The sequence below is a fragment of the Sceloporus occidentalis genome, unplaced genomic scaffold (genome assembly GCF_023333645.1).
Source record: "Sceloporus occidentalis isolate IW3139 unplaced genomic scaffold, rSceOcc1.0.p SCAF_31, whole genome shotgun sequence".
NCBI classification, from domain to species: Eukaryota; Metazoa; Chordata; class Lepidosauria; order Squamata; family Phrynosomatidae; genus Sceloporus; species Sceloporus occidentalis.
In genome coordinates this window covers 11,613,976-11,641,632 of record NW_028317011.1, presented here as the reverse complement: position 1 = coordinate 11,641,632, position 27,657 = coordinate 11,613,976, and the positions used below count along the sequence as shown (strand labels likewise).

At 37.0% G+C, this 27,657-nt stretch overlaps 1 protein-coding gene across 6 annotated transcripts in view; it reads right to left on the bottom strand.

The window, feature by feature from the left end:
- Positions 1 to 1,213: 1,213 nt before the first annotated feature.
- LOC149298836 (voltage-dependent calcium channel subunit alpha-2/delta-1-like) overlaps positions 1,214 to 27,657 on the bottom strand; it is a 248,142-nt gene continuing 221,698 nt past the window's right edge. For 3 of the 6 annotated variants that reach the window (XM_089487142.1, XM_089487143.1, XM_089487144.1), the window contains 16 exons: positions 26,095 to 26,155; positions 24,587 to 24,684; positions 21,045 to 21,129; positions 20,183 to 20,245; positions 17,344 to 17,447; positions 16,679 to 16,765; positions 15,733 to 15,800; positions 15,273 to 15,311; positions 11,607 to 11,678; positions 10,678 to 10,830; positions 10,531 to 10,583; positions 9,966 to 10,021; positions 8,462 to 8,591; positions 7,863 to 7,975; positions 7,155 to 7,237; positions 1,214 to 1,330 (listed from right to left, as the gene is read on the bottom strand). In XM_089487142.1, the coding sequence (XP_089343268.1) occupies positions 1,214 to 1,330; positions 7,155 to 7,237; positions 7,863 to 7,975; positions 8,462 to 8,591; positions 9,966 to 10,021; positions 10,531 to 10,583; positions 10,678 to 10,830; positions 11,607 to 11,678; positions 15,273 to 15,311; positions 15,733 to 15,800; positions 16,679 to 16,765; positions 17,344 to 17,447; positions 20,183 to 20,245; positions 21,045 to 21,129; positions 24,587 to 24,684; positions 26,095 to 26,155 (1,382 nt within the window). Of the gene's footprint in view, positions 1,331 to 7,154; positions 7,238 to 7,862; positions 7,976 to 8,461; positions 8,592 to 9,965; positions 10,022 to 10,530; positions 10,584 to 10,677; positions 10,831 to 11,606; positions 11,679 to 15,272; positions 15,312 to 15,732; positions 15,801 to 16,678; positions 16,766 to 17,343; positions 17,448 to 20,182; positions 20,246 to 21,044; positions 21,130 to 24,586; positions 24,685 to 26,094; positions 26,156 to 26,936; positions 26,958 to 27,657 lie in introns of all 6 variants that reach the window. The other 3 variants (XM_089487145.1, XM_089487146.1, XM_089487147.1) reach the window with 2 other exon arrangements.

Here is a 27,657-nt window from a genome sequence, read left to right as displayed (position 1 = left end):
AACATATGTTTTTGTGTGTGTTTGACTTTTTAAAATTAAAATAAAGTTTTAATTTTAACCCCTTAAGGACAATGGGCGGTCCCTAAACCCATTGAAAACAATGCATTTTGAGCCCGTACATGTACGGGCTTTGTCATTAAGGGGTTAATGTTATACTCCATTATATTTAAAGATAAAAGTTGTGTAGAACTCATCTTTCATTATTATAGTCTCACATTAGAAAGAAAAATGTCTGTTTATCGCTAATCGTTGAATGATACCCTCAAAGTACATTCAGGTAAATCATTTTCATTGCACAGTAAAATATCATGTGTCATATCAAAGCACGCTTTACTGTATCACACTGCAACTTATCACAGAACAAAACAGCCACTCTGTAACAAGACCATGAAAAGAAAGAACAAATTAAATTCCAACATAAATTAAATAGCAGCGTCATGCTAGATATCATTGGTAATACAAGTTCCCTAAGCAAAGAAAGAGGAGGTGTCTCTAATTTTAATTTGATGACAAGCATTTACAAAAGTGTTGCACTGCATTCAGAAAGTATTGGATCCCCAAGTTCTTACTCTGAAGCACCCGTTGTATCATTTAAGAAGTTTACCTAGAACACGGAACACCCATTAGTCTTAGTCGGGTTCTGCACTCAGTTGACAAAACAAGCATTCAATATATAAGGCATTTCAGTTTTTGTGAACGTTGTAGACTACCCAATAATTTTACTTGACTGAAACAGGATTGATTTTCTCTTTCTTCACATACAATAATATATTAAAAAGCCGTAGTAGTGTTTAAAACACAGTACACAATAATAAAATATTTGATTTACGCAACAGGACTCATAAAGGGCTAGCAGTGCAACAAACCTTAAAATTACAGAAATTATGTTGTACAGAAAGGGAGCCCTTTTACATAAAGTCATTGACGATGCAACAAAGAGATCATCATAGATTGTTCAATAAAGCACATTTACTGTAGATTTCGGTTTTGATGGCATCGATGATGCAGCATTCACACAAGTTGCCATTGAGGGTTCACACTCCAACATGCAGCGTTTGTGGGTGCGATCATGAGTTTCTCACACTGTTTTGTTACAGTTTAGACACATCCATTCTTCTATCATCTGAAGAAAGTGACCCTTATTTAAGGTATTTCCAGGGTTTCTCTTTTGGCAGGTCGTTGACATTACAAATGTGGGTTTTTGTTTTCAGGGTCATAATGGACAGTGCTTGCTACCAGATAAAAGCCAAAGCAGGACAAACTGAATGCCTATCATGGACCACAGTGAAGGAGTCAGTCCAGAAACCCCACCACAATCACTGTCATCTTCCTGCAGGTAAAGAAAAATAGAAATAAATAACAATAATATTAATAATAAATAAAAATGTTCACTTGATTCATAAAAAATATTTTATGCAAAAAATAATTTTAGAATGGTTCTTTTCTACCGCTTGAGCAAATAGGGTCACAAATTATTTCTTAATCCCTTATTACAATTGTTATATTTTGAAACACAGAAAGAAACCTTTATTAGTTTGTTGACTCTGCCCCACACACCATTACATGTACTTATTCCAAACAACAAATGTCCTGGAGGGATATCCCAGTATTTAAAATGCAGTAACCATCAAATTGTTTCACGCAAGTAGCACATTTACTCAAAATTTCAGATATGAAGGGTTTTTAATTAAATGCATCTGACTACAAAAGATGTAAGGGGCATAAATGTTTTATAACTACAAATCAACCTTAATTAATTAAAAATTGAGGATAGTTATATCAGGTATTTGACTAGCACTAGTTATTCTATTTTTTTCATACAGACTCCAAAGATTGTTAAAGCCATTAGGGGCTGCTTTTCTCTTACTGCAAATGGTGTTTTGGCGTGGGTCTAACCACAATGCCACAACAATTTTTGTCTTTTACAGCCACAGAAAAGGTTGTTTAGGGGCTGTACATTGTAAGAATTAGGTGTTTTCTCCTCATTGTGTAAATCCTTCTTGGAAACATTTGGACCACGAAGGACAGGCTAAACAATACAATAAACCTCTATTTTAGTATGTTTTCTCAAATTTGGGCATTATTTTTTGATTGCAGGCAGCTAACACAATCTCACTTCTTAAAAGCATGCGTGCTTTGAGGGGAACACAAGCAGACATTTTTTGAAAGGAACAGCTAATTATTTTTTTTTTTTTTAAAACAGGAAGCAAATGTGTTAATCCTTTATTAAAACGTAAGAAGTTTCATTATTGCTTAGCTTACCTTCAAAGCAAGGACTTTATTTAGCATAAACCCTAAATTCACATTTTCATGTTCTGGTAGATCTACTTGAGACTTGACTTTGCAAAATACACTATACACTCTAAATATAGTTACACCACAAAGAGAGTTCTAGGAGTTTTTAATCTCCTTTTCAAAATTCTCTTTTCCAGGTGGGGTGGTATTCCTTGTTTGGATATATACTATTTACTCAGCTGCATCTGCCAAATTTGCTGCCTTCTGGTATCAACTGTATTTCTATGTAAACTGTTACTAAACCTGATGTACCCTAGTTACTTCATTTTTGTGTCTCTGATGTTTAATACATAATATGGTCCCAGAGTCAGCATCACCAGATGATTTCATATGATTATTTATTAAAAGGCAGTAAAATATTGTAATAAGTTCATATATTTTTATTCAGCAATACATTATGTAGCACTGATTGAAATAATGTATCCCTTTTTTAAATCTTTATCTGAAATTTCCATTTACATGAATATCCTCTTCACATACCAAAATGTGAATGAAAGTGTGGAAGAGCATGAGATAGCGAATGAGGGTGAGTGACAACAAATTTAGTTTCCGAATGTAAAAACCTTCCAAATTTTGAACCGAAAGGGCAGGAAATTTGTTGTCCAAAAACGAATGGACAAAAAACATTCCAAATTAGTTTTGGTCCATTTGAACAAGTCTAAGATTCTGCAGAGTCATGCGGTCCTCTCTGGCTTAAAGTTATGTTCAAGAGAATTCATTTTCCATTAGTATTATTATCCTAAACATGCATCAAAACTGTGTAAGGTGTATCTGAAGTCCAAGGAAGAGCAACGAGTGCTAATTTGCATGGCTTCCTCCACAACTACTGCATCTCATCCCTGTTGAACATTATTGGGAACATTTTAAAATAGGGGGAAAAAAACAATGCAACATCTTTTAATAGTCTTTTCGATCCTCTAAAGGAGTGCTAGAATAATGTAAATTGTAAAATTCTACAGTTTTTACAGTTAACTGTTGGTCATACAAATATTGTCTTACATCATTAGCAGGAAAATTAAGGGAAACCATGTTGATGCTAAATATCATTAAATATTAAGATCTTTTCAAACTTTTCTTTTCTACTAGGTTACTAAAATAGTACACCAAGGAGGAGCAATAGATATCACCTCTCTGGGTTTCAGTATGACATTTGACACTGTGCCTTACAGAGGACTTAAATAAATTAAAATAAGTAAATTAAACTGTTTGAATGCAACAAATGGATAAGTCAATGATTGAACTCCAGTAAACAGAATGTTATAGTGGGTATTCAGAGGAAAGTCCAGTTACTAGCGGAGTATTAAAAGGATTACTACTTATTCTTTTTAATAATGGTATTATCGATATTAAAAAATATAAAATGTCTGAAAGGTGTAAGGTATGTCTTTTCCTTGATAATGCATAGGTCTGCAACAGGCAGACATTCCTAAAAAGGAAGTTACAGTTTATTGAAAGAATGTTTAATACATGGAACAGCATCCCCACAGGAGCAGTAGAACACAGTGGCATTTAAACATTCATAATTATAAGGCTATCCTAAACATAAGACAAAGCCAGGGTAGGACCAAATAAAGTTTAAGTTCTTTATGGCCAGAAAAGGGGCAAATTATAATGCCACCTTAATTTAAAAAAGAAAAACGTACTTTTTTTACAAAATATTAATGTTGACTGATCAGAATGTATGGCTAACTTTTATTACGCACTCCACATATATGTAGCTTTTTTAACTTGCAGAAATCAGTATCTAGTAATCAATTCACTAGAGCAAAAGTCATAATCAGATTTCTGATTTGTTACATACAAGACCTGGTTTCCTGGTTTTCCAGTGTATGTGTATATTAGTGTGTGTAAAGGCAGTGTGTATGGGCAGTTGTGTGTAACGGCAGTGTATGTGTGTTGGTTTATAGGCAGGTATTTGTAAAGGCAGTGTGTATGGGCAGTCATGTGTAAGGGCAGTGTATGTGTATATGTGGGTTTATGGGCATGTGTGTAAAGGCAGTGTGCATGTGTATATGTGGTTTTATAGACAGGTGTGTGTAAAGGCAGTGTGTGTGGAGAGGTGTGTGTAAGGCCAGTGTATGCATATATGTGTTTGTAAAAGGCAGTGTGTATGGGCAGTCATGTGTAAGGGTAGTGTATGTGTATATGTGTGTTTATGGGCAGGTGTGTGTAAAGGCAGTGTCATCAAAATAACCTCTGTAACAAAGCTGGGGGGGGAATATTCAATTCTTGCCTCAGGCGCAAAAAAGATCTTGCTATGGGTCTGCTCACAACAAACAGGCATTGCAAGAGCCTGTCACTCTGCCTCTGCCCTTATTTGTAAACTATAAAGAAAAGCTTTCAAGAGTTTTCCTCTTTTTCTCAGGTCTGAAGCAATACCTGAGGAGGAGGAGAACATTTTTGAAAGCTTGTCTTTTAAGTGTTATGGTAATCCCATAAAAAGGTATACTTGCATACTGCAATACTCTGGTATTTTGGCAATATATATATATATATATATATATATATATATATATATATATATATTGCCAAAATACCAGAGTATTGCAGTATGCAAGTATACCTTTTTATGGGATTACCATAACACTTAAAAGACAAGCTTTCAAAAATGTTGTTGACCCTTGTCAGTGGCATGATTTAGTGGTGGAACTTATTAGTGCCCCCCCTATATATTGTTCCTAGAGTGGCCACTGGATGGTAGAACAGGTATTTAAAAATAGTGATACCAGTTAGAGAAGATACAGCAAAAAAGCTTTTATTTAATACTATACACCCTCTGCTGTCAAAATGGTTTAACCTGCTTTCTTCCTCTCCCTCTAGCTGGTCTCCTCCCCTTCACTCTGGCAGCTGCTCCTTCACATGCACAGAATCCCTGCCTAGGGGATTATTTGCTGCAGACACAAGGTAGTTTATTTCAAACATGTATTGCAGCTAGGGTTAGTTAATGCACCAGCTGTTCTACATTCCCCATGACTCTCAGCCAGTTTGGTATGATAAGCTTCATTGGGAAAATGAAAACTCAAATGGAGTGCCAAAGGTTAGTTTTTATATCATTATGGATTGGTTGTGCAGCTGCTGCGGAATGCACATCTCATGAATCTCAGTCATCCATTTAATTGGCTGAACCCCCCCCGAAACAAATCCTGTGGACACCCATGCTGGTAGGTAGCTATAATTATAAAAGCCATATCTATAGTTCTGTTGAATGAATTACTTTAACCCCTTAAGGACAATGGGCGGGCCCTAAACCCATTGAAAACAATGCATTTTGAGCCCGTACATGTACGGGCTTTGTCATTAAGGGGTATGCTCATGAAAGACTGTAAGCTCACAAGAGCAGGACCCTCTTCTCCTTCTATACTAATATGTCTTAATGTTTGTTAATAAAATAGTCAGTTTTGGATAGATTTGTTTTTAATTTTATTGTCAATTTTTACCCTCTCTCGCTTGTAATAGTGCTTAAAAATTTGATGTAAAAGAAGAAAGCACAGCTTCATTAACAAAGAGAAAACTGCATAAGACTGATATAATAAGGTACTTAAGTAGAAAATGAAGAGGGAAAAAAAGAGAAGAACTGACCCTAAACACCATATGAATACTTGCAGTAAAATGACGATAGGAGCAGACATCATGGTTTCGGCACGACTCACTGTGCATAAAGGCTCATCCTATTAATAACAGGCAAAGTAGCGAGTAGAGAAAGGAAACACAAAGTAAAGGCACACAAAATGAGATTTCATGCAGTTGGCAAGCAGTTAGAAGTGAGCATACAAGCACCGACCAAGAAGACGATAATGAAACAAAACCAAAGTAATCCACTAGCACAAGAACAAAGATTTTACCACCGATTCACACAAAAAAGCTAAAGAAAAGCAAATTGTACTTTCACACAAATCTATATAAATGTTAGGAATAATACATATGCTAACTACATCATTTTGCAACTTAGTATTGCTTAGCATTCTCCAGAAATATGTTAATATTTACATCATGGCTTTCCTTAAAACAATAGGCTTTTAAGGAGTGGTTTAATTACTAGACAAAATTGCACATTTTTTATATTATAGGAAAATCTGATATATTATAGTCTCTCTGATACAAGAATATCTTAGAGGGTGGCCATTCTGTACCTGAGGGCCACAAACTCAAATCAGTGTTTTAGGAGCCAGAATTATAAATCTCTACAAATCTTCGAGTAAACGTTTTGTAATTGAGACAGTGTTGGGCATCCTCAGCGTATTTCATTGTACTTCAAACAGAGATATGTGTGTCTATAAGTAAAACATACTCCTCTTCTACTTTATTTAGGTCATAAGTGGACACTTGCATACAATTAAGATGTATCAATAACTTAACTGAAAATAATTTTCAGAAAGTGGACCACCCGTTCTTTTAACAGTTGTTCTAACCTAGCTAAGTAAGGAATGCTTCACATTTGTATAATAATGTGTGAAAGTATATTTGCCAGAGAAGCAGTTAAATTGTATTTAATATATGTTAATAATGTAATACAATCAAACTATATGATTAACTGAAAGTTATACATAACATGCATCTGGAAGATGAAATGTGTGAAATATCTTTGGACATTCATAATGTTTTTTTTCTTGTAAATCTGGAACATTTAGAACATTCTACATTTCTACATCCAAGTAGAAAGATTGAAATAATTTGCTAAAACAATTATGGAACTGTTACAAGAATAATACAAATAATTTAGACCATTTTCAGCTTTTAGACAGACCCAATTACAATAAATAATACAACTGAACCATTACTTGGTGAAACTTTGTATATCTCTAGTCACTATACGGCTGTAGGAAAGATGTTCTAATATGTCCCTTGGTCCCAAAACTTACCGCAATATCTTGGTCAAAACAAACATCTGGCCCTTTCCTGTATCTTGGTGTCTGAGCTAGCAGGCATGGATCTGGTCCATTAGCTTTTAGCAGCTGTTAAGGAACTCTTACATTATACATTTTAGTAACAGCAGATCTGAAATAAACAAAATAACAGAAATGGTACAGGTCTCACCTCTGTTCCGTTGCATAGAGCTTTTGTATAATGACTACATTACAACCCTGTATTTGTCACTGAAAACATGGCCAACATGGAGCATCAATTTATAAAACAGTTCTCCTGCTACCCCCCACTGTACAGAATGTTTATGGGTGACACAAGAAAAATTTAGAACCTTGAGCTGTACCCAAAAAGACATGAATTAAGACATGAATCCCTTAAGTCTGGAGATTTCATATTCCACTGGTTATGGTCAAGGTTTTGCAACATTAATTATGGCTTCTCAGTCTGTTGAATACATTTACAACATAAAATATGTTAAAAAAATGTTCACTATATACAGTAATGGGAGATCATTATTTATACTTGCAAAGCAACCCTTGTGACATGTATGATAATATGGTTAGCGCCTTTTAACACATTGATCTTTTTCATTGGTGAAAGCCTAGTGTGCAACCTATCAATCCAATATCTTATATGAAGATACGAAATGGTACTTCTTATTTATTGGGATGTATTTCAAATAACAATTTCTATACAAAGGATACAACGCTGCTCTGCTTGTATTAGAGGTTGTTTATCGCAAGCATCGCAAGAACGCAGACTGTCAACTATTATGAATAGCAAATTGGTGTTTATAAGCTTTTCTGCATGATAGATTCTGGAAGAAAAATGAACAGAAGTAAAAAAAAAAGTCACACATAACTCTTGGCATAATACTGGAACTGACAATGCTTAAAGGGTTATTTTACATTTCCATCTGACATTTAAACTGTAGGTATTTTAATTGATAGCCTACTTTAAAAATAATTATTTGATCCCCTGTAGACTCCCATCCAGCTCCCACATTTTGCTGTATTTTCCTCCCAGTATCTTTACGTGGAAGTCATACAATAAATTCCTACTGCATTCTCTGTCAGGCTGGTGAAGGGTAGGATGGCCCTTGAAACAATGTTAGAATGTATCTGAAGTCCCAGAGTGTTACAGGTCCCCCCAGTTACATGTACTGCAGAGATATATGTGCTGCCATAAAAAGACCCTGCAAACCATGTAATGTTACAGGTGAGTAGGAGAAATTCAGATGGTGAAATAAAACATGCCTTAATAATGCACAGTTATCCCCAAATATGACTGACTGTTTCTGTACCTTGTGCAGTTGACACAGTCTAGATAGCCACTAAAAGATCTATTATCATTTTCAAAAAAGTACTGGGTTTGTTCAGTAATGCAGCTTTGCATTGAGAGGCTGTCTGAAAAGTCATCATCATCAAATTCAGCTGTAAAACAAGACATGTATGTGTTAAAATATTAACATTGTATATGGAGACAATGTGTGTAATATAAGTGGGTCTCTCTTAAGCTCAATGTTATTTTATGCATTTCGTGCCAAGTTAAATGTGGCACCACTTCTAACTAGCAACAGCCAAGTGATTATTACAGATTGTTTCAGGGATACAGTGCAAATCAGCAACAGGTCTTTGGGGGTACCTCAAGAAAGTATTCATTTCCTTAAATTTAGACATGTTTTTGACAATGGCCTTCACTTTAACAGCTGTGTCAGCAAGCATATTATACATAATCCGGAAAATTAAACATTCATCAACAAGAATTGAGAGGACAACCCCTTGGACTAAAAAGGCAGACATTCACAAATACTCACTGCTATCTGAAAGCTGAACAAATGAATACATTGGTTTAACAGACAGATATTTGACCTTAATTTATGACTCCAACACATCTATTGAGATTTGTTAATAGTAACTTAGATTGCAACTTTAAACAGAAGGAGTCTGTTTTAGTGTTCAGACGCCAGGATTGTAAATGCCAATATCTAAATCACTACCTGAGAAGGGGAGGAAATGATTAGTTTGTGGTCCCCTAGAGAAAAGAACTGCCAAAGTAATTTGCAATGAATATCTTCATATGTCATAAATCGTACTTCAAACAAACAATGTCTCCCTCCTTTAGTATCATGGTAAACGCTAATAATTGTAGAGTGGACTTCTGATGGTAATTGCTTTGTACCAAAGTTATTATACAAGTAAAATGCAAAAAAAGTGTCAGAAAAGAGTTTGTCCACTTGACATACGAACTCTTAGTGCACCAATTTGTTCAATAAAATTACTTCTATTAAAGGCTTGAATGGACCCTGCAACTCACTGTTTATTGAATAAACTATTTATGCAATATCTGTATGGGGTGATGATCCTTAATACCGCTAGGGTTTTCCATTGAAATTTATTTTACATTAATAAAGGTTACATCAATTTTTCTTATTGAAAAGAAACATGAATCCAGCAAATTTGTTATAATTAAATATCTCTGGGCATGTTACTCTACTAGGTGAGGATCTGAGTGTGTGCTATGGACACAGGTGGCTCCTGTACTGTCAGCGACCGGCTTCTGCAGAGAAGAGTAGGGAGAAGCCAGAATTGAGCATTGGCAGGTTAGTCATTCAGCTTTTTTTGCTCTCACATGCGTACTGTGCAAAACTAATTTTCGAGTAAAAAAAAAGTTTACTGACACTTTCATGTTTGCTACTACTTTTTATAGCTGTATTTGGATATAGCAAATTACATTTAACACAGTAGATCCGCACTTATGTTGCAATAATGTTTTAAACAAAACCCAGTACACGTTGTTGGCCATACCTGCTTCTAGGAGTCGAGGGAAAGTAATGCTCCAGAACAACTGCTGCAAAAGAGACCTTCAAAAGAAAGAAAGAAAAACAAACACAAAGTAAATTTCTACTTGCTGCTTCATCAAGAAAAGCGTACATTGTGTAAGCTAGCAATTGTATTTCAAAGTAGATTTACAACAGTGACAGACCTTCCAAAAGATAAGGAAGCCTGGATTTGCCTTACAGATGTCTGATCACATGCATTCCATTTTGCAGGTTATCAGACAGATTACCCAAAATAAACTTGCCTTGTAACAGGGGGCATTGGGTCCAATAATTTACGCTGATATGTGCCACTTTCTGATTTAAAGAGTATCTACTCGTCTGCCTTGGGACAACACAAAATAAATAATTTGACTAAGATGCTCCAAGGTAAAGAAAGTGCCCTCTGTATGTGTAAGAAACTTCTTAGTAGATATTTCAGCATGGAATGGATCTGGCTAATTTGGGTACCATGGCTAGTCAATTGTACACACTGTGCTTCAGTTCAAATATAAGTTCAAATGTTTACTCATCTGCCAAATTTAGACACTTACCAAGCAGCAGCAGAAGCCCACCAACCGAGATTTAATATATCAGCTATAGTAGGCTGCAAAAGAAATATTTATCAGTAGAATATAGAGTAATGGTGCCGATGTCATTGCACATCTTTTTGAAAAGTATTTGTAACAGATGTTACCTACCACAAATACGGAGCGAGGAGCAGCTGTTTTGACTGGTTCATTGTTTGGATTACACCTAGACTGGTAATCATATGATTTATTAAAGGCGTAAACAGAAATATTAACAAGTTTTCTCATCAAACTTGGATCGATCTCTCCAAAAAATCGGCCAACCTAGAACAGAAAACATATTATGCTTTAATTCTCTTGAAGGATGAATGCAGGACTCATCCCAATCATTATACAAATGTAGAAAGCCGTTGCGGGATGGTGATATGCAGAAAAAAGACAGGAGCAGGATCAAAAAAGGTTGTACTATAGACAACATATGGGCTGTTCAGACTTCTCCTTAAAGGGACACTCCAGTGTCCCTATGCAGTACCAATGAAGAATGTATATTAAAAGTATAATATGCGTGTCTATGATTGGCAATGAGCTCATATTTTGAAAGCAAAAACAACAAGATGATGTTCATTTTTTGTCTTTTTTTTTCTACCACTTAATTAACAAGTGATGGATAATCCTTTCTGTTTCCTCCTCGGAGTCCCAAATTTTCACATAACACTATACTGATATTTCAAGCCAGGTCTTTAAATAAGACTTCATAAATCTTGTGTTACGCTACAAATATAATGTTAACACATCTGCATGAAGACAAAGGCTTCAGACCAACGTTTGACATTTGTGTTTGTCTGCCAAATCCATGTCAGATTTCAGCATCTGTAACACATTTATCAAGTACAATGTAAAATAAAACTTCCGCTCAGAAGGTGTTTCCAGGCTTTGTAATAACAAGTACATGTAAATGCCCTCTCAGTAACGACTTTGTTTCTACTTATTTTCACAAAGTGCTTAGGGGGCTGTAGAGTTTTCTTGGCAGATCGGCTGACGTTTTATAATACAAACCGCTCTCCCAAAGAAATGGAATGTAAACTCTAGCACGTAAATACCTGTGCATTGTACTGATCTTGATTTGACATCAGAAGAAATCCACCGTCATCAAGAATTACACAGTCGAGTTGCTGTGGAATAAAAAGTATACATTGGTCTGGAACAGGTTTAAAATTTCAACGAATCAAGAACAACTTGTTACATAAAATCCACATGGAGTAAAATAGTTCTGAGGACACAAAGGGCTGAAATAAAAGTAATAATGAAGGCAGGGATTCAGTGGCGTCGCTACAGGGGGGCAAGGGGGGGCAATTGCCCCCCCTAGGTTAATCCTTGCCCCCCCTGTTGCCCCCCTGCCGAATTTGGAAAAAAGTCGCAATGCGACTTTAAATCCCGTCTTTTTTTTTTTAATGCGGAGGAGAGAGAGGGGCGCCTAGCAACCGCTCGGTGCCCCCCATTCTCCTCCACGAGGCCTCTACCTCCGTCGCGGTGCCGGCATTTCATCCTGAGCGCCGAAATATGACGTCATATTTCGGCGCTCAGCAGTAAAGCAGCGGCCACCGCAGCAGAGAACGAAGACAGAAGCCTCGTGCTCCCGTCGCTGGACCTAAAGGTGAGAGATTTACAAAGGGGGAGGGTAGATAGTGAGTAGGGAGAGGGGTTAGAAAGTGATAAGGGAGGGAGAGGGGGTTAGAAAGTAATAAGGCAGGGGCGTCCAACATGCGGCCCGCGAGACCTCGAGGTGCAGTCCGCGTAAGATCGCCAGCCAGTGCAACCGATCTTACGCGGGCCGCACCTCGAGCATGTACTGGCTGACTTGGCATGATAGGAGTGTGATTGCTAACAGCAATCAAAGTCCCATCATGCCTAGGTTCCAGCACTTACACATCCGACCAGTAAATGCTGGAACCTAGGCATGATGGGACTGTGATTGCGGTTAGCAATCACACTCCCATCATGTCAAGTCAGCCAGTACATGCTGAAACCTAGCTAGCTGCCCCCCTTGTATATTGATGCTGCCAGCAGTATGGGGTCTACACATCACTTACAGCCACCCTGTACCAGCATGTACTGGCTGACTTGGCATGATAGGAGTGTGATTGCTAACAGCAAGCACAGTCCCATCATGCCTAGGTACCAGCATTTACTGGTTGCCTGGGTATGATAGGAGTGTGATTGCAGTGTGGATGCCAGGGCTGGCTTTGGGGTATGCAACCTGTGATCTATGCGTGTAATTTAGGGGGTTTTAAATATACCTTTTAATGACGTTTTTTTTTTCGTGAATTCCAATTGATCTATACCTGCAAAGCTGGGGTTGTGTGTTATTCTGTAGATCCATATCTGCTATGCTATGTTTCCATACATTATTTATGTATACCTGCAAATACAGGGTTAATATGTCTTATTCAGTTGATTAATACCTGCAATGCTGTTTCCATGTATTTATTTGATCTATACCTGCAATGCTACGTTTCATATACTATTGTATACCTGCAAATACAGGATTTGTATGTCTGATTCTGTTTATTTGAGATCACAAGTGAATTTCACTTGATCTATACATGCAAAGCTGGGTTTGTGTGTTAATGTGTTGATCTATACCTGCTATCGGCAACTGGGGCTAATGTTAATATATATGGGAAGTAGGGGCATCAATACACAAGGGGCAAAAACACTAAGGGGGATATAAACGACAATGCAGTGTGAAAAATCCATCCTGATGTAGACGTCTGTGACGTAGATTGTGTCCTGCTGTTTGTGTGTTTTTGGTTATCAGTGTAGCAGAGCCTGTCCTCGGTGTGCGTGTATAGGTGTTGGTGTGGCAGAGCCTGTCCTGGTTTGTGTTTGGGTGTGGCAGAGCCTGTCCTGGTGTGTGTGTCTGGGTGTCGGTGTGACAGAGCCTGTCCTGTTGTGTGTGTGTGTGTGTGTGTGTGTGTGTGTGTGTGTGTGTGGCAGAGCCTGTCCTGGTGTGTGTGTTTGGTGGTCGGTGTGGCAGAGCCTGTCCTGGTGTGTGTGTCTGTGTCACAGAGCCTGTCCTGGTGTGTGTGTCTGGGTGTCGGTGTGACAGAGCCTGTCCTGGTGTGTGTGTGTCTGTGGCAGAGCCTGTCCTGGTGTGTGTGTTCAGTTGTCAGTGTGGCAGAGCCTGTCCTGGTGTGTGTGTTTGGTTGTCGGTGTGGCAGAGCCTGTCCTGGTGTGGGTGTCGGTGTGACAGAGCCTGTGTTGGTGTGTGTGTTTGGTCATCTGTTTCCTGGCACTTAACTTACAGTAGGAATTATTTAATTTATATTTATCCAGAGATAAAATGCCCTCCTGAAGTTGTAGTGACTTCAGGGGACAAAACGTTCAAGGCCCTGAAATCATTTAGTGGAAAAGTTATTTATTGTGTTATAATATTTATTTCAAGGATTAGTCGCACTCAATTGTGGCTTCAGGCTTCCCATGTTGAATGATCAAGTATTATTTTAGCCCAATAACAAAAGTATAATTCCATAGCACATTACTTTTGGAAATTATTAATGCCCCCCCAATTTGACTGTGGTATCTTGTGTGCCCCCCCTATATATTGTTTCTAGAGTCGCCACTACAGGGATTTAATATATGCAAACCACTGGATTGTGCCCTTTGAGATACTGTATTTATTATTTTAAAAGATATAAACATATAATGTATTATGTAAACTTTTTGGAAAGGAATTATGTCATCTACTCTGGCTACCCTAATATAAATATTGCAGGGTTCTCATGAATTTTATGTCCCATTATAGATTTTAGTTATCTTCTTCAAGTGACAATACTTTTTTTCCCCATTAGTCTTTTAAGTTCCTGCATTTTTTTTATATATTATCACTTGTTCCTCCTTTTACCAAAACTTGCCGCAATACAAAATCATTTTGGTCTGGTTTGTACATGATTAGGTGAGTTTATTCAACTGCAAGTGGGAATTAAAAATAATGCAATATATAGAGTTACTTTTTTTGCAAATATATAGCAATTGTTACTGTCCAATAGTATTTTCATTATTGCAAATTAATCACTGGCATTTAAGTTTGGCATGTGAATTACATTAATTTCATTGGAAGGTATTGAGACTATTCCACATACCTGTCCCGGTGCAAAAACATGTCCTATTATGCCATATTATGTCTACTTGTTTGCATTCAATAACCATACCTGGGAACTTCTCGGCTCCGGAGCCTTCCCTTGCCGACGCGGCCAGGACTGCACACTGACATCAGGGGGCGGTCCCGCTGACGTTGGGGGCGTTCCCACTGACATCAGGGGGAGCACCCCCATGTAAATGAAAAAATGGCCGGAGAGCGGGGCGTGTCAAGACCCCGCTCCTGCGACCCGGAGGATTCGGGTCTTGACCCGCAGAACCGGAGGAGCAGCGCTCACCCGGCAATCTCCGGGTCAGACCCGGAGAGTTCCCAGGTATGTCAATAACATATATATATATCATATCCTGGCGTATGTTGTTGCCTGGCCATCTGACAATCCGGAGAAAATTGCCTCCCACATGGCAGATTCCGTCCTTTACCGCACGGGCGCCTGTTCAATGCACACAGACGCATATGGCAAAAGTGTAGGAAAAGAACGTTCGGCAAATGGCTTTAAAGGTACAGGGCTGATTTCAATCCCCGGTTCAGCACTGTGCATATCTACTTAACTGTGTTGACAATCACACTGAAAATTGCAAAAAGTAATTTAGTTTATAATCAAACTTACCGGACTGTTAATTTGGCAGTCACACGCTTCTTTCCTGCACTGTAATGTGGAAATTAAAACATTAGCTTAAAGTTAATAATTGTGGGATATCAAGCAGTCATATAGGTCTATTATATCAGAAGAAAAGCCTATCAGAGAGGTATGAAGACCAGTATTTGTCAGAAACATTGTCCCAATGAACTAGAACCAACAGACAAAAAAAATAAAAATAAAGGTTTAGCAATAAAAATGTTCAAAACATTTATCAGTTAGAAAGGAATAAAGCCATGGAGCAATATGCTCACAAGTCTAATTAGGATTGCTGGAGTACCATGGTTCTAAGATTATTAACTGTATCAGTATAAATGGTAGCCATGTTGTGTGGTAGATATTAAGTTGGCCAAGCCTTTCCTCCTCTCAGACTTACAATTTTACTTAGACTGAAACTCTGTCCATGTTGAAATATAAATGCACTCCTTACCGGGGGTTTGGTTGTAACTCTGGTAAAATTTTCCAGCCAGCTTTCAAATTCTATTTTTACTCCAACAACTAAAACACAAATAAATTAAGTTAAACATGTGCACTTTCAAAACAACCCATAACTAACTCATTCCTGGAAGGCAATAAAATCTACTTAGTATGCGCCTGCAAATTCTTACCACTATTTAATTAACAAGCACAATAGTATTTGCAGTGTTATGATTATTAAATGAACCTATAGTATTTTTTTTGTCTGTGCAAATATTTAGGCAATTTTTTAATGGCAAACTATTGTAAAACTAATATATTTTAATTTATTGACTTTTAGTCTGATAATCCGGTTTAAATTAACAATGTAAAGGTAATGTGGATGCGAAATGTAAAACAAAAAATTGACTGTCCATCGGGTCCATAACTAAGTACAGTTTGTGCGAAACGCGTCAAGCGGTTTAGCCTTTTTTTTTTCGTGATTACGTACTGTTGTTCCTTTCGATTTTATTGTTCACGGACGTTTAATAAATGTATATTTTTGTATACATGCATGGACTCCCTGGTGTGATACTGGTGTCGGCTGGCGCAGCTATCGGTTTTTGTGTCGCAGCTTGGAACCTGGACCGGGTCCTTTTGACGTTGCAGCACCCAGCTATGCTTGGATTTATCATTTGAATTTATATGGGACTGTAGCCGCTCCATTTGTTTCTTTTTGTCCATCGGGTACACCAGACAACAGGGGGCTGATGCTAGATTTGAGAACCAAGATTGCTAAAGTCAATGAATGCCAACGTATGGCATTTTCAAAGGAAGCATCTGTCACCGATTGAAGCATCATGCCAAATGCTCCTCACTGAGGCGTATGCTTTTCTGTACTACTAAACAAAAAGTAACTTTGGGTTCTTTTATGAGACAGCAAACCACCTTATTTTTCCCCAAACCTTTTTAATACGTACCAGCAGGTTTAAGTAGTTTACCATCCATTGTTATTTCGACGGCCTTGCTCACCATTATACCACCTTCGGAGCTACTGACACCAGTTTCTGAGAAGATAAATGTATTTATTTAACGATGCGACAGTTTAAATATTTTATGAGAGTTGGAGTTAAATGAGTATTGCAATGGTGGCAGCTGCAAAATGCTACCTTGAAAGAATACTTTGCTGAAGTTACCAGCAGACCTTACTTAGTGTCTAATAAAAAAATGAGAATGAGAATATATACAGCATATCACTGATACTGTTTCATGAAGGAAATGCGGTCTCTGTTTGGCAACCCTAAAAAGCTTCAGAATTCTATTCTGTATAATTACAAAAATATTAAAAGATTTGTGTGTGTACCTATTTAATGAGCTAGAATGGCGTCACTAGTAATAACAGGCGCTTGTACCTATACAAAGAATATTAAACATCGGAAAGCATAAAAATTATGCCATCTTGTCAAGCTTATTTTATAAACAGGACTCTGTTTGTCATATTAAGTATAACATGAAAAAAATCAACAAACTTTATTTCTACCCTTCCATAAATTTCTGCCATGGTCTAGATAAACAAGTATTTTCTCTGCTTCTAATAATTATTTTGTGGTAAATAATAACTAAGGGAGTGTTAATGGTAACTTACTATTGAAGAAAGGCGCAGTGAAGACATAGTTGTCGTTGTCCAAACTACGTTTGTAGAAACTGTTTTCATATGTTTCAGGCTTTTCGTCCCAGAATTCTCCAGCACTGAAATAAATAAATAAATAAATAAATAAATAAATAATAATAATAATTAAAAAATATATATATATATATTTAATAGTGAGATAGCACTAAACACCAGTCTCAACCCCTATTATGCATTGTAGAACATTTGAAGGATTCTAAATAGAAAAACAGAATTTAATGGGTCATAAAGACCATTTGTAGCATCCAGACAGGCCATTTTTCCTGACTCAAACCTTAATCACTATTTGGTCTCATCATAGATTCAGGATAGCCGTATGCCTATTCCATGCACGTCTAAATTGACAATTAGATATAAAGATTTGTGAATCTCTAGTTCCCAGACTGCCCTTTTTGTGCCCCTCAGAGTACATTAGCTTTTAGATGAATATAGCATATTGCATTGTGTAAGACGGATTTGGAGAATTACCATGGCCTTACACACAGTGCTTTCTAAAGCCATGGTGCGCCAGTCATAATTACATATTACAGTGCTGACATCTCATCGCCATTATTTTGACAATAGTGATTTCCGTTGCCGATTTTTGACCAAGGCATCTACTATTCACAAAGACGTCTACACGTGCTTTTTATGTGATTAATACTGATTTTATAACTTTTGTTTATTCACCGAGCGTAGAATTTTATTTTTGAGTTATTTTAAGTTAAGTATTCCTTATGCTGACAAAATGTTTTTCAATTATAAGTAGTTTTTCTAAATATTCAGAAAATCCTTTACTAGGTAGACAGAGGTAGATAAAAAAAAAAAACCTTAATACATTCCGTGAGGTTCATTTATCAGTTTAATTAATGAAACATCTGTGCATTTCTGTACAATGTGTTCTTTTAAACTTACCTAAAAATGTATTTGGTACAGATGGTGCTCAGTGATAAATAGAAAGGTTAATACCTAGATGCATTCCGATGAAAACTTGTTTATTTTTTTCTTCCCTCTACAAATGAGATTGGTACAAGTCCCTAATCCTTTTAGCAGAATATTAACCCTTTACAGTTTTTACACTGATGCATCAAGAATTTGGATTGTTCGGGAAAAATCAAGTTCAGGTGCAAATACAGGTGTCACTATGATTTTGACATTATCTTTGTTGTCATATTTGCCAAATATAACATTAAGGCAATAGGATAGGAGGAAACAAAGAAGTTATAAAGAGGCTCAAGTAGTGATGAGATAAGTACATGAGCAAAAGGCCCTTTGGGCTGGAATGTTTGAGTAAATAAATCGTCACCTCGGAGTCAGGTTGTGATGGCATAAATCAACAAAGCTATAAATACCCATGTCAGCTGAAGTTTACTAATATCCGGTTTGCTTTTATTGGAATGGGGAGGGTCTCACAGTATACAGACTGGATTAACGTGTCAGGGTTGTTACTTTAAAAAGGAACAATTCATGTCACTTAAAGTTGATTTACACCAAAAGTATCAATGCATTTTCAATATGGTAAAGTACTAAATATTTAATGCTGTATTAAATATATATATATATTATTTAAAACAAATCAGTTATTTTTATTTTATGTGTGGACACCAGAGGCGCAGTAAGTGGGCCACAAGAAGTAACTTGCTCATGGCCTCAGCAACAATAAAGAAGGATTGAGTGTTTTAGGAAAAGAGATGTTCACAAACGTGTTAGGGTTGAAATAATGATATGAAAATGGATATAGCCATATTAGCCCAAGAGGAAATAGAGTCTTTATTACCTTTTATTGAGCCAACTTACAAAATATGTAAAGTTACACAAGCTTATGGGATCTCAGGATGTCACAAGCTTTATATAACTTGTTTTAAGTTGGTTGGAAAAAGATCTAACAATTAATAATTACTTTTCTTGTAGTTGAAAAAGAAGGACATTCTAGTTAAGGTCCTCCTTGGCCAAAACTATAAACAAGAATGTATAGTAATATATTAAACTAAGGCTGATTTTACAGTGTGTGGTTTGTATGTGTTCTCACCAATAAATGGAAGCTTCTAGGAAAGTAAAATCTTGCTGGGTGTTCCATACCAGTGGTGTATATACTCTACAGAGAACTGAAGTGTCAGAGCAATAGCTAGGTAAATGTTCCTACAAAGTTAATAGTGAAGAAAAAAAACTTTCCAAAAAATTTAACTCAAAAATGAAAGAAAAATTACCCCTCTCCCTATTAAACTAGGCCAAACTAACAGAATGTTCAAATTCCCATGCCACTAACAAAATCACTAAACACATTAGAAAACAGGTTGGAATGAAGATATTTAAAATAAAGTTACTGCAAAACTACTAATAACACAGTAATTACAGTAAAACTTTAATGAAGGTATATAGGAAATACCTTTTTTCAGCTCCCACATATAGCATGCGGGACGTCTCCATTTGTTTGTCCGCCAATAAATAAAATGGCCATCACTATTCATTATAATGTCCGTGCCAGTAAACAAAATTGGCCGCTGTGCATTTGCATGGTGAGTTTTACACACTAAGTAGGCATGTTCAGTTTTAGGCTTCAATGAAAGCCAAGTCAGAACCCACTAGAAGTACATCCTCCCTGACTGGCAGATGGTTATATAACAGTAAGTATTTGTTATTCTGAATATAGCCTAATAAAGACCCTTGTGGATTAAAATGTTGCTGAAGGTAGAATAATACATCCAGTTATACAAAGTATAAATCTTTTCCCGAGATTATTGTTATAAAAGTCTTACAAAAGTATTTGTATTTGTTCTTGTTTTGTTAGCTATATATAAAATGCTATGGCTCTTACCTTTTTGGAAATACTCTTGTAATTCCACCATCTGTTGATACAAATCTAGCAGCTACTCCCTTGCTGTAATAGAGTATATAAATATGTAAATTGTGGAGTAGAGCACATAATAATAATAACTGATCAGCAGTTCTGACTTTATTCCTAACTCCTACAGCTATGTCTTTTTACATGCCGGAACATCTTGGCACTATAATATCTTGACACAAATATCCCATGAAAACTAATCCAGACCAAACAGTAATTATTTATTACCAATCTCTCCAAAACGATATTTGCTCTGGCAAATTTTCATCACGACAGCATGGCATTAAAATCAACACCATGAGTATTGGAGTTAACTACCTCTATCTCCCTTTTAATATTCATCCCAAAGTCTCTTTCTGCTTTCCAATTACCTGTGTACACGCTGCTGAAGCTTTGTTGACAGTTTTAAGAAAAGAACCATTGATCAAGAAAATGTCTTCCGTTTGTATCCGAACAGACGTTCAGGACCAATTTAACATAGGTACTAATTGAGCAGAAGCTCAAAGCCCATTGGACCAACAGCCGCCACACAATTTATTTAGTTTTTCTTATTTTTCAAAAGTATAAATACTGGAAATAGCCTTTGTTCTGTTCTAGACAGCCATATGACAGTCTAGAATACCGCAAGTTAAATATGAAGAAATGTAAAAAAGCTTGTGGCAATTGCTTCCTACCCCACCTGCCAACGCCCTCCACACAAATACATATGGTCAAATATCTTGTTGTTATATAAAAATATCACAGAAAGCAATGCTAATCTGCTCTGTCTAAATTATATTTAAGAATAATTTTATTGTATTTATTTAACAAATTTTTGTTTTAACACATTACTTACGGTGTTTGGGAATTCCAGTGATACTGCACAAGTTCACTTGTAAATCCTGCATCCAGAAGAACTCTATTAATCAAGTCTTTAATACCTAAAGTAGTTAAGAATATCAGATGTTATAGTTTATATATATATATATATATATATATATATATATATATATATATATATATATATATATATTAGTATTAGTTACTATCACACTTGTTTAAGACACTTTTTTTTGTATTTGAAAAAGATTTACTAAATTTGCTTTAAAAAGTGAGACTAACAAAACCTGAGCATGATTTATTAAACTTTGCTAATAGCTAACACAATCATCTGTGCCAAAATAGCCAGTCTTTAGAGATTGCTGGAAAATAAAAAAATGGAAGTAATAAATCATCTCCAATGCAAGACTATTGTTTATGGGGTACGGGTTTATATTTTATTGTACCTTTTAGAGTATAATAAATTAAGAGGATTAAACAGATGGAAGACATTGAAATCAATCTGTGCAAGAGATTTCTATACAATGAACCACACCTTGCAGGCATAGCTCATAGGTGGTACTTCCCCATCTGGTATATACCTTAAAGCGCATCTGGAAACTAGAACCATATTAACTAATCTCGAAACATTTTAAGGTAATTATGAAAGCCAGCATCATCAGAATTGAAACAAATTCCTATAAACACGGATTGAAAATTGATTAAAATCATAATAACGGCAAATCAAAATAAATCAAAGATGTGCAAACTAACAATCGCAAAATCATAACAAGATATCCAAGCTTGTTTATGTACCACAAAAGAGATCATGTGCGTACTTTCAATGATGCTCTGGTAGTATTTTGTCCATCAAACATCAGACCTATTATATTTAACAACACAATAATAGTTTTTTGCACTTTTAACAACTAAACATTGAAATATATATTATATAAAAATAGCTACAAACATGTAAGATTTTTTTACGGCATGACAATGTCTTTTTTAAATATGTTAAATAAAGATCCATTTGTATTAAATCAACCAGGGTTATATACATAGTCTAATGTAGTAAAAAGTAGACTTGGGCACCAGGGGGCTTTTCGTGTTCGTTTTCGTGCTCGCCTTCGGGAAAAAAAAATCTTTGTATTCCGCGAATATTCGCCTGTTCCTGTCTTCTCTTCAGGCGAATATTCGTGGACATTCTTCGTGTTTGGTTTTTCTTCGTTTTTGCCGGTTAAGGGGTTCATACGGGGTTAATGTGAACCGCAGCAGCTCTGGCACCAGGAGTTTAAATGTCCGTATGAGCAACTCTATTGGTCGTCAGCAGGGGGCTCGTCTGCCAATGGTTGATGGCCATAGGGTCGCTCGTACAGACTGTTAAACTCCTGGTGCCGTAACTTGTCTGGCAGATACCATTGGTCTCCCTGTTCTATCATTTATTAACTGATAGAACAGGGAGACCAGTGGGATCTGCCGGACAAGTTGCTTCATTAGGGGTTAACTTTTTAAAGTCTGTACGAGCGACTCTGTTGGTCGCTCATACAGACTTTTAGGCTTCTGGTGCTGTAACTTAGCCGGCAGATCCCACTGGTTTCCCTGTTCTATCAGTTAAATGTCCGTACGAACGACCAATAAAGTCGCTCGTACGGACATTTAACTGAGAGAACAGGGAGACCAGTGGGATCTGCCGGGTAAGTTGCAGCATTGGGGTTTTAAAAGTCTGTACGAGCGACCAACAGAGTCGCTCGTACAGACTTTTAAAACCCCAATGCTGCAACTTACCCGGCAGATCCCACTGGTCTCCCTGTTCTATCCGTTAATAAATGATAGAACAGGGAGACCAGTGGGATCTGCCGGACAAGTTGCTTCATTGGGGGTTAACTTTTTAAAGTCTGTACGAGCGACTCTGTTGGTCGCTCGTACAGACTTTTAGGCTCCTGGTGCACTTGTTGCACCTTAAGGGGTTAAGGGGCCGTGCGAGTGAGCCTATTGGTCGCTTGCACGGCCCTTTAACCTATGGATTTCCGCTCCCGTTATCTAACGCAGCATTGAAGGGGTTAACGGGTTAGCGGAAATCCATAGGTTCGCTGTCAGGGGTTACAAAGGCCGTGCAAGTGAGCCTATTGGTCCCTGTAGGCGACCAATAGGCTCATTCGCACTGCCCTGTAACCCGTGACAGCGAACCTGCGGATTTCCACTTCTGTGAACTGCAGCGATACCAAGGTAAGTTAGAAGGGGAAGGGACCCGGGAGAGTGGTAGACGAAGACGAAGGCGATCACGAAGATCTTCGTGGTGTGTGTCTTCGTCTTCGCCTACGCTTTACCGCCGCTGTCTTCTCTTCGGCGTGTCTTCGGAACGAACACGAAAACGCACTCTTCGTGTTCGTTTTCATGTTTGCCCGAAGACGAATGCACAAGTCTGGTAAAAAGGACACAAGGAATATTCCATGCATCAAAAGCTGATTAATTATAGAAAAACCTTTTGTTATGATAGATCTCGGAAACTAAATTACAATTAATAACACATTTTACCTTAAGTATGATCATCCTTAACCTTTACTTAACATTTTGGCACAAATTTATTTGATTATAACTCACTAGAAAAAATATCCCCCTAAGGTCAATGAGAGGTTGTGTTGATAATGGCACATGGAGGGAACAAGTATATGACACTAAATGTGATAATGAACACACTGGACCAAGTTACACAGGGATTGTGGCATTTAATAGTTATAATGTTATTTCAAGCTAGTTCTCCAACAGAAGAGCTAAGTACCTTTTTGGCAAAGACATATCCAAGTTTCATGAAATTACTGCGCTTATTTAGTAAAAATAATAATTATTTAAACAAGCCTGCTTAAGAGGAGAATGTCTGCAGCTAAATCATGAAATCAAAGCGCTAACCACAAAGGAAAACCATTACTATTTAGTTTGCTCTAAATATAAAGGTTTATACTGTGTTTGCTTTGGCCGAGTGAAATAGAGCTTGGTTTTACCAAGCAAACAATGTTTCAGGACTTTAGTGTATTTTTTAAGTTATTAGTAGATAACCTCACATTAGCTTAAATGGAATATTACTCTGAAGATTGGATTTTTGGGTCATGCTAATTTGGGTAATGCTTTGTTTATTGGTGGTAGAATAAGAGCAGGCTAGTTCATATATACCGCTATCTAGCCACCAACAATGACCTAGGAGTTGGTGGCCGGAATCAATCCACAGCAGCAGTGATGCATGGCATATCACAAGCACAATTCTTGTGTATGATGAACACAAAGCTTTACCTTATCATCATTAAATATCACACCTTACACTGCACCTAAACTAGGTGCTCAAACAAAAGCACATTCCTTTCTTTAAGTTGTTGGTTGGGTATCACTGGAGTTGTATTGTCACGATAATTACTCACTCGCACCCCCCGCTTTAAGCTGGAGCTGGTGAGTGACCTAGAAGCTGTTTGAGCATTTTATTTTAAATCATACTTATTTTTCACATCGTAACACCTAGTCAATGACAGAGAACAGGTTGAAATCTCATCCTCAACCATGAAAGCAAGTTCGTTATTACATTAAACTTACACTCTGGACTGCTTGGGGTTTTGCGATCTATGTAGGAATTAAAGTCCAAGAGGAACTCTGTGTTATTAGTGGATATCTTGAGGTCACTGCAGTACTCCCTGTGTAAGAAAAAAAGTACTTTATTTTTACATGTGACAACATGCTTAGAATATGTAGAAGGTGGGGAAAATGGCTGTAAAACAGCTTTGAATTCTGAAAAAGGTTTCCCTTCATTACATGGCCATGCATTAATGTATTATTGTTTCATTTGTGTATAAATATCTCTGTAGATGTTATTGTGTATGTTTGGTATCCTATCTTATAACAAACACTTGTAACAAAAATGGTTCAGTTTTATTTACTCATTAACAAATGTGATAACAGAAGCAAAATAATTGTACACAATCATTGACTGGTTTTGGGTTACTTGTTCACGTTTACTTGAAGTTACAAGAAGTTTTTATTCAATTTTATGGATAGAATACATTTAAAGCAATATGATTAATGCACTTTAGGTATTATTACAACTTCATTAATACAAAGTGTCATTCTTATTCATGTATTTACGAAGTTGTAAAAATAGAACAAAGAAAAACAGAATTTGATGGCAGATAAGAACAATTAGGCCCATCTAGTTTTTCCTTGTGTAAAGACTCAAATCTTAATCAGTCCTCTGTCTAAGATTGAGGATAGCTTTATGCCATGCATGTTTAAATTCACTCTGGTTATTAGCTTCTACAACTTCTGCCTGACCTTTTGTTCTGCTACCACCCTCTTGGCAGGGACGGACTGAGACCATCCAGGGCCATGGGCAACAAAAAGCCATGGGTCCCCTATGGTGATGCCCCTCTCACAATGTTTTCTTACCTTTCCTGTGTCTGCCTCCTCTCCTGCAGCCCCTCTTTCTCCACCTTTTCTTCTTCTGTCTTGCCTTTTTTTCTCCTTAGGGAACGAGCGGCCTTCTGGTCTGGAAGTGGCCATGGCTTTGCTTCAGTGCTCAGCGCCGGGATCTGACATCAAATCCCAGTGCACAGCATAAGAAGCCAGCGCTCCTGCTGCCCACTGAGCCCTGCTCCCTTGATTTTGGGCCAGTTAGGCCTCTCTAACCGGCCCTGCTCCTGCAGCCCCTCCTCAGACCCTTGCGGTCCTTCCGTCCTTCGCGTTCCTCCCGGTCCTTCCGACCCCCCAGCCCTCGGTCCATGCCTGAGTGCCTGATGGGTCAGTCCGCTCCTGCCTCTCGGTAAAGTAAAACTTCCTCACATTACAGCTAAGCCCCTGTCTAGTTATAGAATGTGATTTCTTGTTCTAACATCTTATAATATAACATCGCCTATCTCTCCTTCAAGTTCAATATAAAATATATTATCTGACTTTTACGGAAACCTTTACTTGATAGACAGTATTTCTGGAATCACTTTGTTCATACAAAGTTTACGCTTGAATACTTGATCTACAGTATTTCTTTTTAGTGTCATGCAAAAGTAACACAGTTAGTGGAACATGTTAACAATAGAAGGAGATTAATGAACCTTGGGGCTAAGAAAGTGTATCCAACTTCATCAAAATGTTCAGGCTTCAGAGATTCAGAATCTAGAATAAATAGATAAAGTAGAGTAAATAAAAATACATTGTAAGAATAACACCTAACACAATAGGTGGGAAGCAATTCTTTGTTATACCCTCAACAGGCCTTTTCCTTCAATTCATAAAGTGATGAGCAAGTCAACCATCAACATGATGAAAATTCTGGCTTTGCTGGGATGTAACATATTGATCAAAGATGGACTGCTTTTTACATCCTAACTGCACAGGTTTTGCTTACTGGGAAATATGTAATGTTAGTAATTGGTGCATACATTTATTACGAATCAGGCCATCATAAAAACTTTACCATTTATTTTAAACTGTATTTAGATATGCTAGAACACCACTCATTAATTGCTGGAAAAATTAAGAATACAGACATTATTCTCACAGTTGCATTGACTATACCAACTTCCTTGACTATCTACACAGAGCCATTTTTGCATTTGCCAAATAACAGCTTTATACACAATTTGAATATAAGTCAAACAACATCTAATGATAGGAATATAACTATCTATACACACATCACTAGATTTAGATGGTAGCAAAAATGTAGTACCAATAATTTCGGTTTTGTTAAAAACAAACTGTGTTCTGTTACTAAATATGGTTACAATCAGGTAGGTAATACATTCTTGCTTTAAGTTCTGTATAGCCCTTGCAGGGGCCATTCTGGTAACTGATGACATGGAAAAAGGAGACAGTTATAGATGGTGTAGGGAGAAGATTTGAAGTTGAAGATTTGAGACTACCGAAGGAAAGTAAACAACAAGGAAATACTTGCCCTTAATTTTGCCCTTTTTGGCTGTGAAAATCCACCAGAGAAAGCAGGGAAACAGAAAAAACAGGGTAAAGCAAAAAGGGTTCACAAACAATATTTTATTCAATGGAGCTCTTGAATAAAATGATTGCGTATAGATCAAAGGTTTAATAAAACAGTGCAGTAGGAAGAGTTACAACAAACACTCATCACAACTAGTACATAAGTAATAATTCATCTTGTAAGGCCCTCCTCAGACCAGGATCATGTTGAGGGTTTATTGTGCAAGATAAAGGTCAGAAGAATAAGCATTCCTAGGTCAATATCACTGCAAAACATATTTTTGGAAAAAATACTTCAATTGAAGAGCTGTATTCATTTTATTCTTCCTTTGAGAATTAATGATATTCAGCATGGTTACTTGCAATAATCATCTAATTGTAAACTTGCTTAGTATAAATAATGTAAACAAACAAGTATGATGGAGAATATGGAATACAGTGCCACGCTGAAGTATCACAGAGACAAAATTCAAATCTTGTTTGTTTCATTGCAGAATACAATGTTTTTAAGCTACAATGTATAATGTAATGTATAGAAACCCCTAAAAACACACATATCTAATCCCAGACTGGTCACAGTCATGGTGGTAATAAACATTTTCATATTTGTAGGGAGTTTCAAGGTCTCAGTGGACCTATTAAAGGATGAATAGCCTCCTGTTTAATTCAAAAATAGGTATTGC